Source organism: Capricornis sumatraensis, chromosome X (genome assembly GCF_032405125.1).
Source record: "Capricornis sumatraensis isolate serow.1 chromosome X, serow.2, whole genome shotgun sequence".
NCBI lineage: Eukaryota > Metazoa > Chordata > Mammalia > Artiodactyla > Bovidae > Capricornis > Capricornis sumatraensis.
This window is the reverse complement of record NC_091092.1, coordinates 96,497,836-96,509,999: the sequence shown is the minus strand read 5'-3', so window position 1 is coordinate 96,509,999 and position 12,164 is coordinate 96,497,836. Positions and strand designations below refer to the sequence as shown.

At 38.7% G+C, this 12,164-nt stretch overlaps 1 protein-coding gene across 1 annotated transcript in view; it reads right to left on the bottom strand.

The window, feature by feature from the left end:
* Nucleotides 1-226: 226 nt before the first annotated feature.
* MTMR8 (myotubularin related protein 8) overlaps nucleotides 227-12,164 on the bottom strand; it is a 196,878-nt gene continuing 184,940 nt past the window's right edge. Inside the window, 3 exon segments of the mRNA XM_068963219.1 lie at nucleotides 227-558; nucleotides 561-690; nucleotides 3,137-3,263. Of these exon segments, the coding sequence (XP_068819320.1) occupies nucleotides 227-558; nucleotides 561-690; nucleotides 3,137-3,263 (589 nt within the window).

Sequence of the window (12,164 nt, the reverse complement as noted above, 5' to 3'; positions counted from 1 at the left end):
CTGAACCCACATCTCCTGCATTGGCAGGTGGATTCATTACCACTGAGCCACCAGGGAAGCCCTGAGGTACATATACTGATTGCTTAACTGGTTAAGGCCCTAAATCCCCTTCTACAATCTTAAGCCTCAGTCATTTAATCCAGTTAGAAAAGCAGCACAGCCTTTTTTGAGACAAGGATCATTGTGGGTGTTGTAGGTACAACTAACATGGAAACAGATGAATAGCTCACTGTTGCTTAGAGAAGCCTATCTTGGTGCTGCCCTTAGACAGCCGTATGTCTTCAGAGATGCCCATGTTCCCAGAGAAGCTCATGGTCTCAGAGATGCTGGTATCTTCATAGAAGCCCATAGCCTCAGTGGTGCCCATGTTGTCAGAGATGCCCAAGACCCCAGAGATGCCTGTGTCTCCAGAGAAGCCAACATCTCTAGAAATGTTTATGGCCCTAAGGTTGCCCATGATCTCATAATAGTAATGGTGGAGGTCTGCACACTGACTTTTTACTTGATCCATCTGAACTAGAGGGCTTCCTTCTCTGGAAAGAGTGTCATTCTCCATCAAGTATTCAGGTCTCCATCAGTACCCATAAAACAGACAGGATTTGTCAAAGGAGTTCCCAGGTGCTCAGATAATAAATGCCCTAATTGAGAGCAGGTACAGACTTCTGGTGGCTCATCATGGGCTTTCAGTTTCTGTCATGGGAGCAAGGAATGGTTAAAAAGGATTAGAAACTGGAGTAAAACTAGGCAAATATCACACTGACATATAGGGATCCTGTCAGCTGTCACTTATATGGTAGCCAATGACTTTTTGTCCCCTCCTCCTCCTCAAACATCTTTTATTCATCACTTAACATAGTGCTTTAAAAGCCCTACCTCTAAATATCCTCAAAGGTCTTGTATCTATAAAAGTTCCCTTTTCTGATAAATGCAATTTTATTACTGACAACAGGGAAGGTAAGGGAAAGGATCACTAACATTTATTGATTATTTCCATGTGCCAACCACTATAGTATTTCATTTTATGCTAAAGTCCTATTAGTTAAGTATTAGCTATATTTTACAGATGAGGAAACTGAGGTTCAGAGAATTTAAGTAAGTTCACCCAAATTCACACATTTAAGAAGTGGCAGAGCTGGGATCTGACCCTGCCTCTCCTTAATGCCAAAGTCTATGACCTGTCTACTACTTCATGCTGTCTCCAATAGATATTTTCACTTTCAGGGATAATAATGATTTACTGATATTTTACAATAGTGATTCTTAGCTTTCTCGGGAGGTCACATACACCTTTGAAAATCTGGAGTAAATGATGAACCTTCTTCTCAGAAAATCACATGCAGGCACAAATGAGTGAATGAGATGGCACACAGTCTTTAGGGATAATTTCAGGGGTTTCACAGATCCCTTGAAGGTCATCTGTGGACATCTATGGGTTTATGGACTCCAGTTAAGAGCTCCTGCCTTAGGGATAAGCATGCCATTCTTATTTTCCTGGAAGTCACAAAATCATACACACACACACACACACACACACACACACACACATACACACACGTATACAGTGGTAACACTTGGAGAAAGAAACTGACTGCATAGGTGGCTGGGAGAGTTTTTTCAACATTTCATTTTGTACACTTTTGTATTGTGCATATTCTAACTTTATACTTGTACTGCCTTTTAAAAAACATCAACAGGGTATCTGTAATATAATATAGGCTGCTTTTGTTTTTCTTCTCTGTATTAAAAAAGGAATGTTAATAATAGTTATCCTTTTTGCTTTCCTTTTCTTTTTCTTTAATTGGAGGATAATTGCTTTAAAATATTGTATTGGTTATTTTAAAAGGAAGCCTTACTTACTTTTTAACTTTAGAATCAGAGAGTGATATGATTCTGTCTATTAATAGAATGAATCTGATTCTCTTAGGAATTAAATAGGAATAAATAAAAGGGCTAGGTTTATAATAGGGGACTTGTTCTGGAGACCCTGTGGAGAAGGTTCCTAATAGGTAAAAGAGGAGTCAGGAGAAAGGTTCCTTACTTCTCAGTTCTGCCTAGGGCTTCTTTCCTGGGGCTGCTTGTTTCGTTTCCTGATTTTAAGTCATACTTCAGTTTTCTTCCTTCCCCTCCCTCTCTTCATCTTTTCTTTTTTTTTTAATAGAACTAAGTAACTGACTGTTGCTTTTCAAGAGGACATTCAAAAGTTTAGGATCTGATGCAACCACAATACATTTATTTAAAAAATAAAAGGATATTTGTTTACTTACAGGGAGCAGCAGAAATGCTATGACTTATCTGGTGGAAAGGAGGTTCACGCCCAGTTCCTAAGCAGCACACCCTTTCTAAGAATTCTTTTCTAAGAAGTATCCCTCCCCTTTACTTCAAACATATCCTAGGGACCTCTGGATTCAAGAAGCAGCTCAGCATTTTCCATTTTTTTTTTTTTTTTGGAAAAGAAATCCCTGTTGACTTGTTCAACTCTAATTAAAAACAAGTGTGTGACTTTGGTTTTGCTGGTATCATAAAGGAAATCAACACATAATCATATCCTAAAGCAAAAGAACCATTCAATGAATAGAGTTTATCATCTGCATGGGAAGGAAATCAGATTTTTTAAAAGGTTTTGATTGTTGGAAATAGCAATGTCATCGTTCTCATTAGTACACCCAAGAAGTTATACTTATTTCCTTGATGGATAACAAATACCTGCATTATTTCCCTGAAATTCCCTCTTGTTCCTCCTCATAATTCCATCCAGATTAAAAAAGGGAACAAATTGGCTTAACTAGCTGACTGTGATATTTACCACTTAATATGGGTGGTTACAGAGAAGGCAATGGCAACCCACTCCAGTACTCTTGCCTGAAAAATCCCATGGGCAGAGGAGCCTGGTAGGCTGCAGTCCATGGGGTCGCAGAGTCGGACACGACTGAAGCGACTTAGCAGCAGCAGCAGCATGGGAGGTTAAAAAAAAAAAAAAAGAGCTGTGCATCAGAGCTTTATAGACACAGGATGCTTGGAAAGCAGAGAGGATAACAAGCCAGCCAGGTAGCTTCTCACAAGTACCAAATCAATTCCAAGTGAGTTAGGACTACTCAGAAGGTGTAAGAGATTCTCTTTTTGAGATTCAACTTTTCACCTTTTCTAGTTTGTGCACATCTGCCTCCAGCATTGATCTCTGCTTCTTAATTTCCAGGAGGCTCTCTAGCATACTCTGCTTGGGCTGCAACCCTTTGTCAAAGCGGTTATACATCCCACACCAGAACCTTGAATAAACAAAAAGAAAAAAAAAAGTGGGTTAGTTTAGCTAGAGAAATAGATTATTTTATGTTTTGTTCATGTCAAGAAAATATCAGCTTAGTAGTTAGGCAGATCTCAAAAGTAAGGTAACTATGATAACATTAAAAACACAGGACATGCTCATAATTTAAAAGTAATGTTCTTAGCAGAAACATCTCTGCTGAAGACAGGCTGCCTAAAGTTGTACTGAGCTCATAGCCACATCTAACACACACACCTTGACATACTCTGCCTACCCCAAAGAATAAGACCCAGCTCCACCCACTAGTGGGCAGGCACAAGCCCCATGATCAACCTCATCCACCAGAAAGCAGACACTAGAAGAAAGAAGAGCTATAGCCCTGCAAGCATACAGAAAGGAAACTACAAATACAGAAAATCAGGCAAAATGAGATGGCAAAGAAGTATGTTCCAGATGAAGGAACAAGATAAAACTGCAGAAAAACAACTATATCAGGTGGAGGTAGACAATCTACCTAAAAGAATTCAGAGTAATGATAGTAAAAGTGTTTCAAAATCTTGGAAAAGGAATGGAGGTAGACTGAGAAGATAAATATTTAACAAAGAGCTATAAGATTTAAAGAACAAACAGAGATAAATAATATTATTACTGGGATAAAAAAATACACTAGAAGGAATCAGTGGCATAATAAATGAGGTAAAAGAACTAATGAATGAGCTAGAAAACAGAGTGGGGAAAATCACTGCCATGAAACAGAATAAAGAAAAAAGAATGAAAACAAATGAGAACAGTCTCAGAGACCTTTGGGACAATGTTCAAAGCACCAATATTTACATTATAGGAGTCCTAGAACGAGAAGAAAGAGAAAAAGAGTCTTAGAAAATATTTGAATAGATAATAGCCAAAAACTTCTCTACTATGAGAAAAGAAACACTCACTCAAGTCCAAGAAGTACAGAGTACCATATGGGATAAACACGAGGAGGAACATGCTGAGACACATATTAATCAAACTGACAGAAATTAAAAAACAAAAAGAAAATACTGAAAGCAACAAGAAAAAAGCAACAGATAACATACATATATACAGCTGATTTTTCAGTAGAAACTGCAGGCCAGAAGCTTGTGATATGATATATGTAAAGTGATGAAAGGGAAAAACTTCCAAACAAGAATATTCTACCTGGCAAAGCTCTTATTCAGATTTGACAGAGAAATCAAAACTTTTGCAGACAATCAAAGCTAAGAGAATTCAGCATCACCAAAAAAGCTTTACAACAGATGCTAAAGGAACTTCTCTAGGAAGAAATGAAAAGTCCACAACTAAGACAATAAAATTACAAATGGGAAGGCTCCGTGGTAAAGGCAAACATGAATCTAGTAAAGTTGTAGGATACAAAATTAATACAAAGAAGTCTCTTCCATTCATATACACTAACAATGAAAGATCAGAAAGAGAAATTAAGGAAACAATCACATTTAACATCACACCAAAAAGAATGAAATACCTGGGAGCAAACCTACTTAAGGAGGGAAAATAATCTGTACTCTGAAAACTATAAGACAACAATGAAAGAAATTGAAGATGACACAGACAGATGGATAGATATGCCATGTTCTTGGATTGGAGGAATCAAAATTGTGAAAATGACTATATTGCTCAAGGCAATCTACAGATTCAAAACAATTCCTATCAAATTACCAATGGCATTTTTCAGAGAACTACAACAAACTTTTACAATATGTATGTAAACAAAGAAGACTCCAAATAGCCAAAGAAGTGAAGTTAAGTCGCTCAGTCATTTCCGACTCTTTGCGACCCCATGGACTGTAGCCTACCAGACTCCTCCCTCCATGGGATTCTCCAGGCAAGAGTACTGGAGTGGGTTGCCATTTTCCTTCTCCAGGGGATCTTCCTGACTCAGGGATCGAACCTTGGTCTCCCGCATTCCAGGCAGATGCTTTAACCTCTAAGCCACCAGGGAAGCCTCCAAATAGCCAAAGCAATCTTGAAATAAGCAGAGCTGGAGGAATCAGGCTCCCTGACTTCAGACTGTACTATGAAGCTACAGCAATCAAGACAGTATGGATCATACTGGCACAAAAACAGAAATATTGATCAGTGGAACAGGATAGAAAGCCCAGAGGTAAATCCAAACACCTATGGACAACATATCTTTGATAAAGGAAGCAAGAATATATAATGGAGAAAAGACAGCCTCTTCAATGAGTGGTGCTGTGAAAACTGGACAGCTACATTTAAAAGAATGGAATGAGAACATTCTCTAACACCATACACAAAAATTAAACTCAAAGTGGATCAAAGACCTAAATTTAAGGCCAGACACTATAAAATTAGAGAAAAACAGGGAGAACACTCTGACATGAGATTAGCTCAAGATGGTGGAATAGAAGGAGATGAGCTCACACTTTTTTATGAGAACACCAAAATCACAACTAACTGCTAAACAACCAGCAACAACAACAACAAACAAATAAAAAAACATTGCAACCTATGAAAAAAGATACCCTACATCCAAAAACAAAGAAGTCACAAGGAGATGGTAGGAGGGTGCAATCACAATAAAATCAAATCCCATTCCTGCTGAGTGGGCAACCCACAAACTGCTAAACAATTATAGTACAGAAGTTCTCTCACAGGAGTGAAATTTCTGAGCTGAACATCAGACTTCCCAGTCTGATGGTCTGGCACTGGGAGAATCCCCCAGAAGATCTGATTCTAAGGGCCACTGGGATTTGATCAAGGAATTCCACAGGACTAGGGGAAACAAACTCCACTCTTGGAGGATGCACAAATGTTCTTGTGTGTACCAGGACACAGGAGAAAAAAAGTAGTGACCATATAAGTGACTGGGCCAGACCTACCTGCTAATATTAGAGGACCTCCTGTGGAGGCAGGGGTGGCTGTGGCTCACTCTGGGGACAAAGACACTGGCAGCAGCAGTTCTGCGGAGAACTCATTGGTATGAGCCCTCCTGGACATTAGCTTCACCAAACAGCCTATAGGCTCCAGTGCTAGAATGCCTCAGGCCAAACAACCAACAGGGTAAGAACACAGGCTCACCCATCAGCAGAGAAGTAGCTTAAAGTCTTCCTGAGCACAGCCCTACAAATCAGAGAGACAAGACCCAGCTCTCCACACCACTGGGCAGGAACCAGAATATCAAAGCAATATTTTTTTATTTACCTCCTAAAGTAATGAAGATGAAAACAAAAATTTAAAAAATGGGACTAATTAAAATTAAAAGCTTTTGTACAGCAAAGGAAATCATAAACAAAATGAAAAGGCAACATACAGAATGGGAGGAAATCTTTGTGAGTGACAAGGGATTAATCTCCAAAATATACAAAGAACTCATGCAGTTCTGTCACAAAAACAAACAACCCAATTAAAAACTGGACAGAAGATCTAAATAGACATTTTTTCAAAGAAGACATACACATAGCCAAAAAAGTATGTGAAAAAATGCTCAGCATCACTAATTGTCAGAGAAATGCCAATCAAAACTACAACGAAGTATCCCCTCACACTGGTCAGAATGGCCATCATTAAAAAGTCTATAAACAACTAATGCTAGAGAGAGTGGGAAGAAAGTGTACCCTCCTACAGTGTTGATGGAATGTGCTGATAAGTTGGAACAACCAGTATGGAGACCAGTATGCAGGTTCATGAAAAAATTAAATACAGATGTACCATATGATCCAGCAATTCTAATACATATATATCTCCCCAGAGAAAAACAATTTGAAAAGATACATGCACAGCAATGTTCATTGCAGCGCTATTTACAAAAGTCAAGACAAGGAAGTAACCTAAATATCCATTGACAGAGGAATGGATAAAGACGTAGTACATATATACAATGGAATATTACTCAGCCATAAAAAGAACAAAATGATGCCACCTGCAGCAACATGGCACAGACCTAGAGATTATCATATTAAGTGCAGTCAGACAAAGACAAATATCATATGAAATCATGCAGGGGCTTCCCAGGTGGCTCAGAAGGTAAATAAACTGCCTGCAATGCAGGAACCCCAGGTTCAATCCCTGGGTTGGGAAGAACCCCTGGAGAAGGAAGTGGCAACCCACTCTAGTGTTCTTGCCTGGGTAATTCCACAGACAGAAGAGCCTGGCATTGGGCTACAGTCCATGGGGTTGCAAAGAGTTGGACACAACTGGGCAACTAAAATGAACTCACAGGTCTCACAGATTTCAAAAACAAACCAATGGTTACCTAAGGGGAAACATGTAGGGGGAGGGATAAATTACAATCCTGGGATTAACATACATACACAACTATAGATAAAATAGATAACCAAAAACAGCCTACTGTACAGCACAGGAAACTGTACTCAATATTCTATAATAACCTATATGAGGGAAGAATCTGAAAAAGAAAAAAATATATGCATATGCATAACTGAACCACTATGCTGTATACTTGAAACCAATACAACACTGTAAACTAACTATACTCCAATTTAAAAAAGGACCTGAATAGACAATTTTTCCAAATAAGAGATACATATGGACACTAAGCATACAAAGATATCATCACTAATCATTAGGGTATCACATGCTATCATGGTAATGTTCAAAATCCTTTAAGCTAGGCTTCAGCAGTATGTGAACAAAGAACTTTCAGATGTACAAGCTGGGTTTAGAAAAGGCAAAGGAATCACAAATCAAATTGCCAACATCCACTGGATCAAAGAAAAAGCGAGGGAGTTCCAGAAAAAGCATCTACTTCTGCTTCATTGACTAAGTGAAAGCCTTTGACTGCATGGATCACAACAAACTCTGGAAAATTCTTAAAGAGATAGGCATACCAGATCACCTTATCTGTCTCCTGAGAAATCTGTATGCAGGTCAAGAAGCAACAGTTAGAACGGGACGTAGAACAACAGACTGGTTCAAAATTGGGAAAGGAATACGTCAAAGCCATATATTATCTTGTGCTCCAAAATCATTGCGGATGGTAACTGCAGCCACGAAATTAAAAGACATTTGCTCCTTGGAAGGAAAGCTATGACAAGCCTAGACAGTGTATTAAAAAGCAGAGACATCACTGCTGATAAAGGTCCCTACAGTCAAAGCTATGGTTTTTCCAGTAGTCATGTATGTTTGTGAGAGTTGGACCACAGAGAAGGCTGAGTGCCGAAAAATTGATGCTTTTGAACTGTGGTGTTGGAGAAGACTCTTGAGAATCCTTTGGACTGCAAGGAGATCAAACCAGTCAATCCTAAAGGAAATCAACCCTGAATTTTCAGTGGAAGGACTGATGCTGAACTTGAAACTCCAATAATTTGGCCACCTGATGCAAAGAGCTGGCTCATTGGAAAAGACCCTGATGCTAGGAAAGACTGAGGGCAGGAGGAGAAGAGGGCAACCAGATAAGATGGTTGGATGGCATCACCGACTCAATGGACTTGAGTTTGAGGAAAGTTCAGGAAAAAGTGAAAGACAGGGATGCTGGGCATGGTGTAGTCCATGGAGTTGCAAAGAGTTGGACATGACTTAGTGACTGAACCACAGCAACCCACTAGGTAAATGGAAACTAAAACCATGACATATCATCTCATACCCATTAGAATGGCTAGTATTTCAAAACAAGCAAACAAACAAACTATTGGCAAAAATGTGGAGAAATTGGAACTGTCTGTGTCGTGGTACAGCTTCTATGGAAAACACAATGGTTACTCCTCAAAAAAATTAAAAATAGATTTACCATATGATCCATTATTTCTACTTTTCAGTATATATCCAAGAGAATTTGAAAAGAGGGCCTCAAAAATACTTTTAAGCCAATGTTCATAGAAGCATTAATTTCAAAAACCAAAAGGTAGAAGTTATACAGTTGTTTATATACAGGTGAATGAATAAATACAATGTGATATGCAATCAATGAAATATTACTCAGCCTTAAAAGAGAATGAAAATTCTGACAGAAGTTTCACATGGATGAACCTTGAGGACATCATACTAAATGAAACAAACTGGGCATGAAAGAACATATATGGTTCTACTCATATGAGGTATCTAGAGTGTTCAGATTCACAGAGACAGAAAGTAGAATGATAGTTGTTAGGGGATGGAGTGAGAGGGAAATAGAAAACTTAATGGGTACAGATTCAGTTTCATAACATGAAAAATTTCTGTAGACTGATTGAACAATTCAGATATACTTAACATTACTAAAGCATACACTTAAAAATGATCATTGTGCTAAGTCACTTTAGTTGTGTCCGACTGTGTGACCCCAGGGTCTGTAGACCACCAGGCTCCTCTGTCCATGGGATTCACCAGGCACAAATACTGGATTGAGTTGCCAATTTCTTCTCCAGGGGATCTTCCTGACCTAGGGATCAAACTTGCATCTAGTAAGTCACCTGCAATGGCAGCTGGGTTCTTTACAATTAGTGCTACCTGGGAAGCCCCTAAAAATGGTTAAGATGGTAAATTTTGTGCTATATGTATTTTACCACAATTTTAAAAAAGAATAGTAAAGAGTAATCCCCCAAAAGCTGTATCCAGTTTCCTCAATGGATAACTGTAGTATAATATCACAACTAGGCTAATATGATATATTCAAGATAACAATTCCTTTAGAAGGAATACTGCTACTGTACTTTTATAGCCACACACAGCTCTGTACCTTCTATCCCTCAACCCTGTCCTTAACCCTTGGTAATCATTATCTTAACCATTTACTATTAATTTTGCCTTTCAAGACATTTTATAAATGGATACATAAAGTATATAATATTTTGAGATTAGCTTTAAAATTTCATCACAATTCTCTGCAAGGTGTTGCATGTATCAATACTTCATTTTTTAATTTAAATTTATTTATTTTAATTGGAGGCTAATTACTTTATAATATTGTATTGGTTCTGTCATACATCAACATTCTTTACTGCTGAGTAATAATCACTGGCATTGATGTACCAGTTTGTTTACATATGAACAATTTACTTATTGAAGGAAACTTGGGTTGTTTTAAGTTTTTGGCTATTTTGTATAACACTGCTATGAACACTAATGTATAGGTTTCTTGTGAACAAAATTTTTTATTTGTTTGGGATATACGTCCAGAAGTGCAATTAGTGCAATTGTTAGATCAAATGGTAATTGCATGTTTAGCTTTTTAGGAAATTGAAAAACTGATTTCCACAGTGATTATACTATTATACATTACTGTTATATAAATGAGCCAAAAAAAGGCCTCTGCATATGGCTCTATATTGTTTACTTCTTCATAGAAGGCTGGGACCTGTTAGCTGCAAAGCCCGTCAGTGCCAAACTCAAAAATTTACCCATCCAGTCATTTTCAACATAGCCCAAATAAGCAGTTTTTAGTTATTTAATGCCTACTTGCTTTGTATACCCTGAGAAAGTGCACTCAGTATCTGCAAGCCATAAATAAGATGAATTTCTATACAATAACTGAACAGGTGCTTCCGAGCTCAACTAGCTATGTGTTGAGTTCTGCCAGAGGGAGCTTATCACCAGAACACTGCCTACAGATGAGGTAGAAGATTAAACTTCTGGGGGAGATGAAATGGAAGGTAGGACCCTATGAAGTTTCCACTAGAGGGAAAGGCAACATAGTACCATCATGTTAGTGATGAGGATAACTTACCCTGTTTTCCTGGTAACCAATTGCAAAAGTAAGAGATATTGAAATAGCAAAAGGGAAGGGGCTAAAAGGAGGGGCCAGATCTCAGTTGGATAGAGAGACATGCCATCTCTTTTCCCCTGAGGCCTCAGGTCAGTCGAGTTGCTCAGTAGCATATGACTCTTTGTGACACCATGGACTACAGAAAGCTAGGCTTCCCTGTCCATCACCAACTCCCAAAGCTTGCTCAAACTCAGGTCTATCGAGTCGGTGATGCCATCCAACCATCTCATCCTCTGTTGTTCCCTTCTCCTCCTGCATTCAACCTTTCCGAGCATCAGGGTCTTATCGAATGAGTCCATTCTTCGCATCAGGAGGCCAAAGTATTGGAGCTTCAGCTTCAGCATCAGTCCTTCCAATGAATATTCAGGACTGATTTCCTTTAGGATGGACTGGTTGGATCTCCTTGAAGTCCAAGTGACTCTCAAGAGTCTTCTCCAACACCACAGTTCAAAAGCATCAATTCTTTGGTGCTCAGCTTTCTTTATGGTTCAACTCTCACATCCACACAAGAGTACTAAAAACATAGCATTGACTAGATGGAACTTTGTTGGCAAAATAACGTCTCTGCTTTTTAATATGCTGTCTACTTTTGTCATACTTTTCTTCCAAAGAGCAGTTTCTTGTAATTTCATGGCTGCAGTCACCACCTGCAGTGATTTCGGAGCCCAATAAAATAATGTCTGTCACGGTTTCCATTGTTTCCCCATCTATTTGCCATGGAAGTGATAGGACCAGATGCCATGATCTTGGTTTTTGAATGCTGAATTTTAAGCCAGCTTTTTCACTCTAGCCTTTCACTGTCATCACGGGCCTCTTTAGCTCCTCTTCAATTTTCTGCTATAAGAACAGTATCATCTGCATATCAGAGGTTATTGATATTTCTCCCAGCAATCTTGATTCCAGCTTGTGCTTCATCCAGCCTGGCATTTTGCATGATGTACTCTTCATATAAGTTAAACAAGCAGGGTGAGAACATACAGACTTGATGTACTCCCTTCCTAATTTGGAACGATTCTGTTGTTCCATCTTCAGTTCTAACTGTTACTTCTTGACCTGGATACAGATTTCTTAGGAGGCAGGTCAGGTGGTCTGGTATTCCCATGTCTTTAATAATTTTCCATAGTTTGTTGTGATCCACACAGACAATGCTTTGGCATAGTCAATAAAGCAGAAGTAGATGTCTTTCTGGAACTCTTGTTT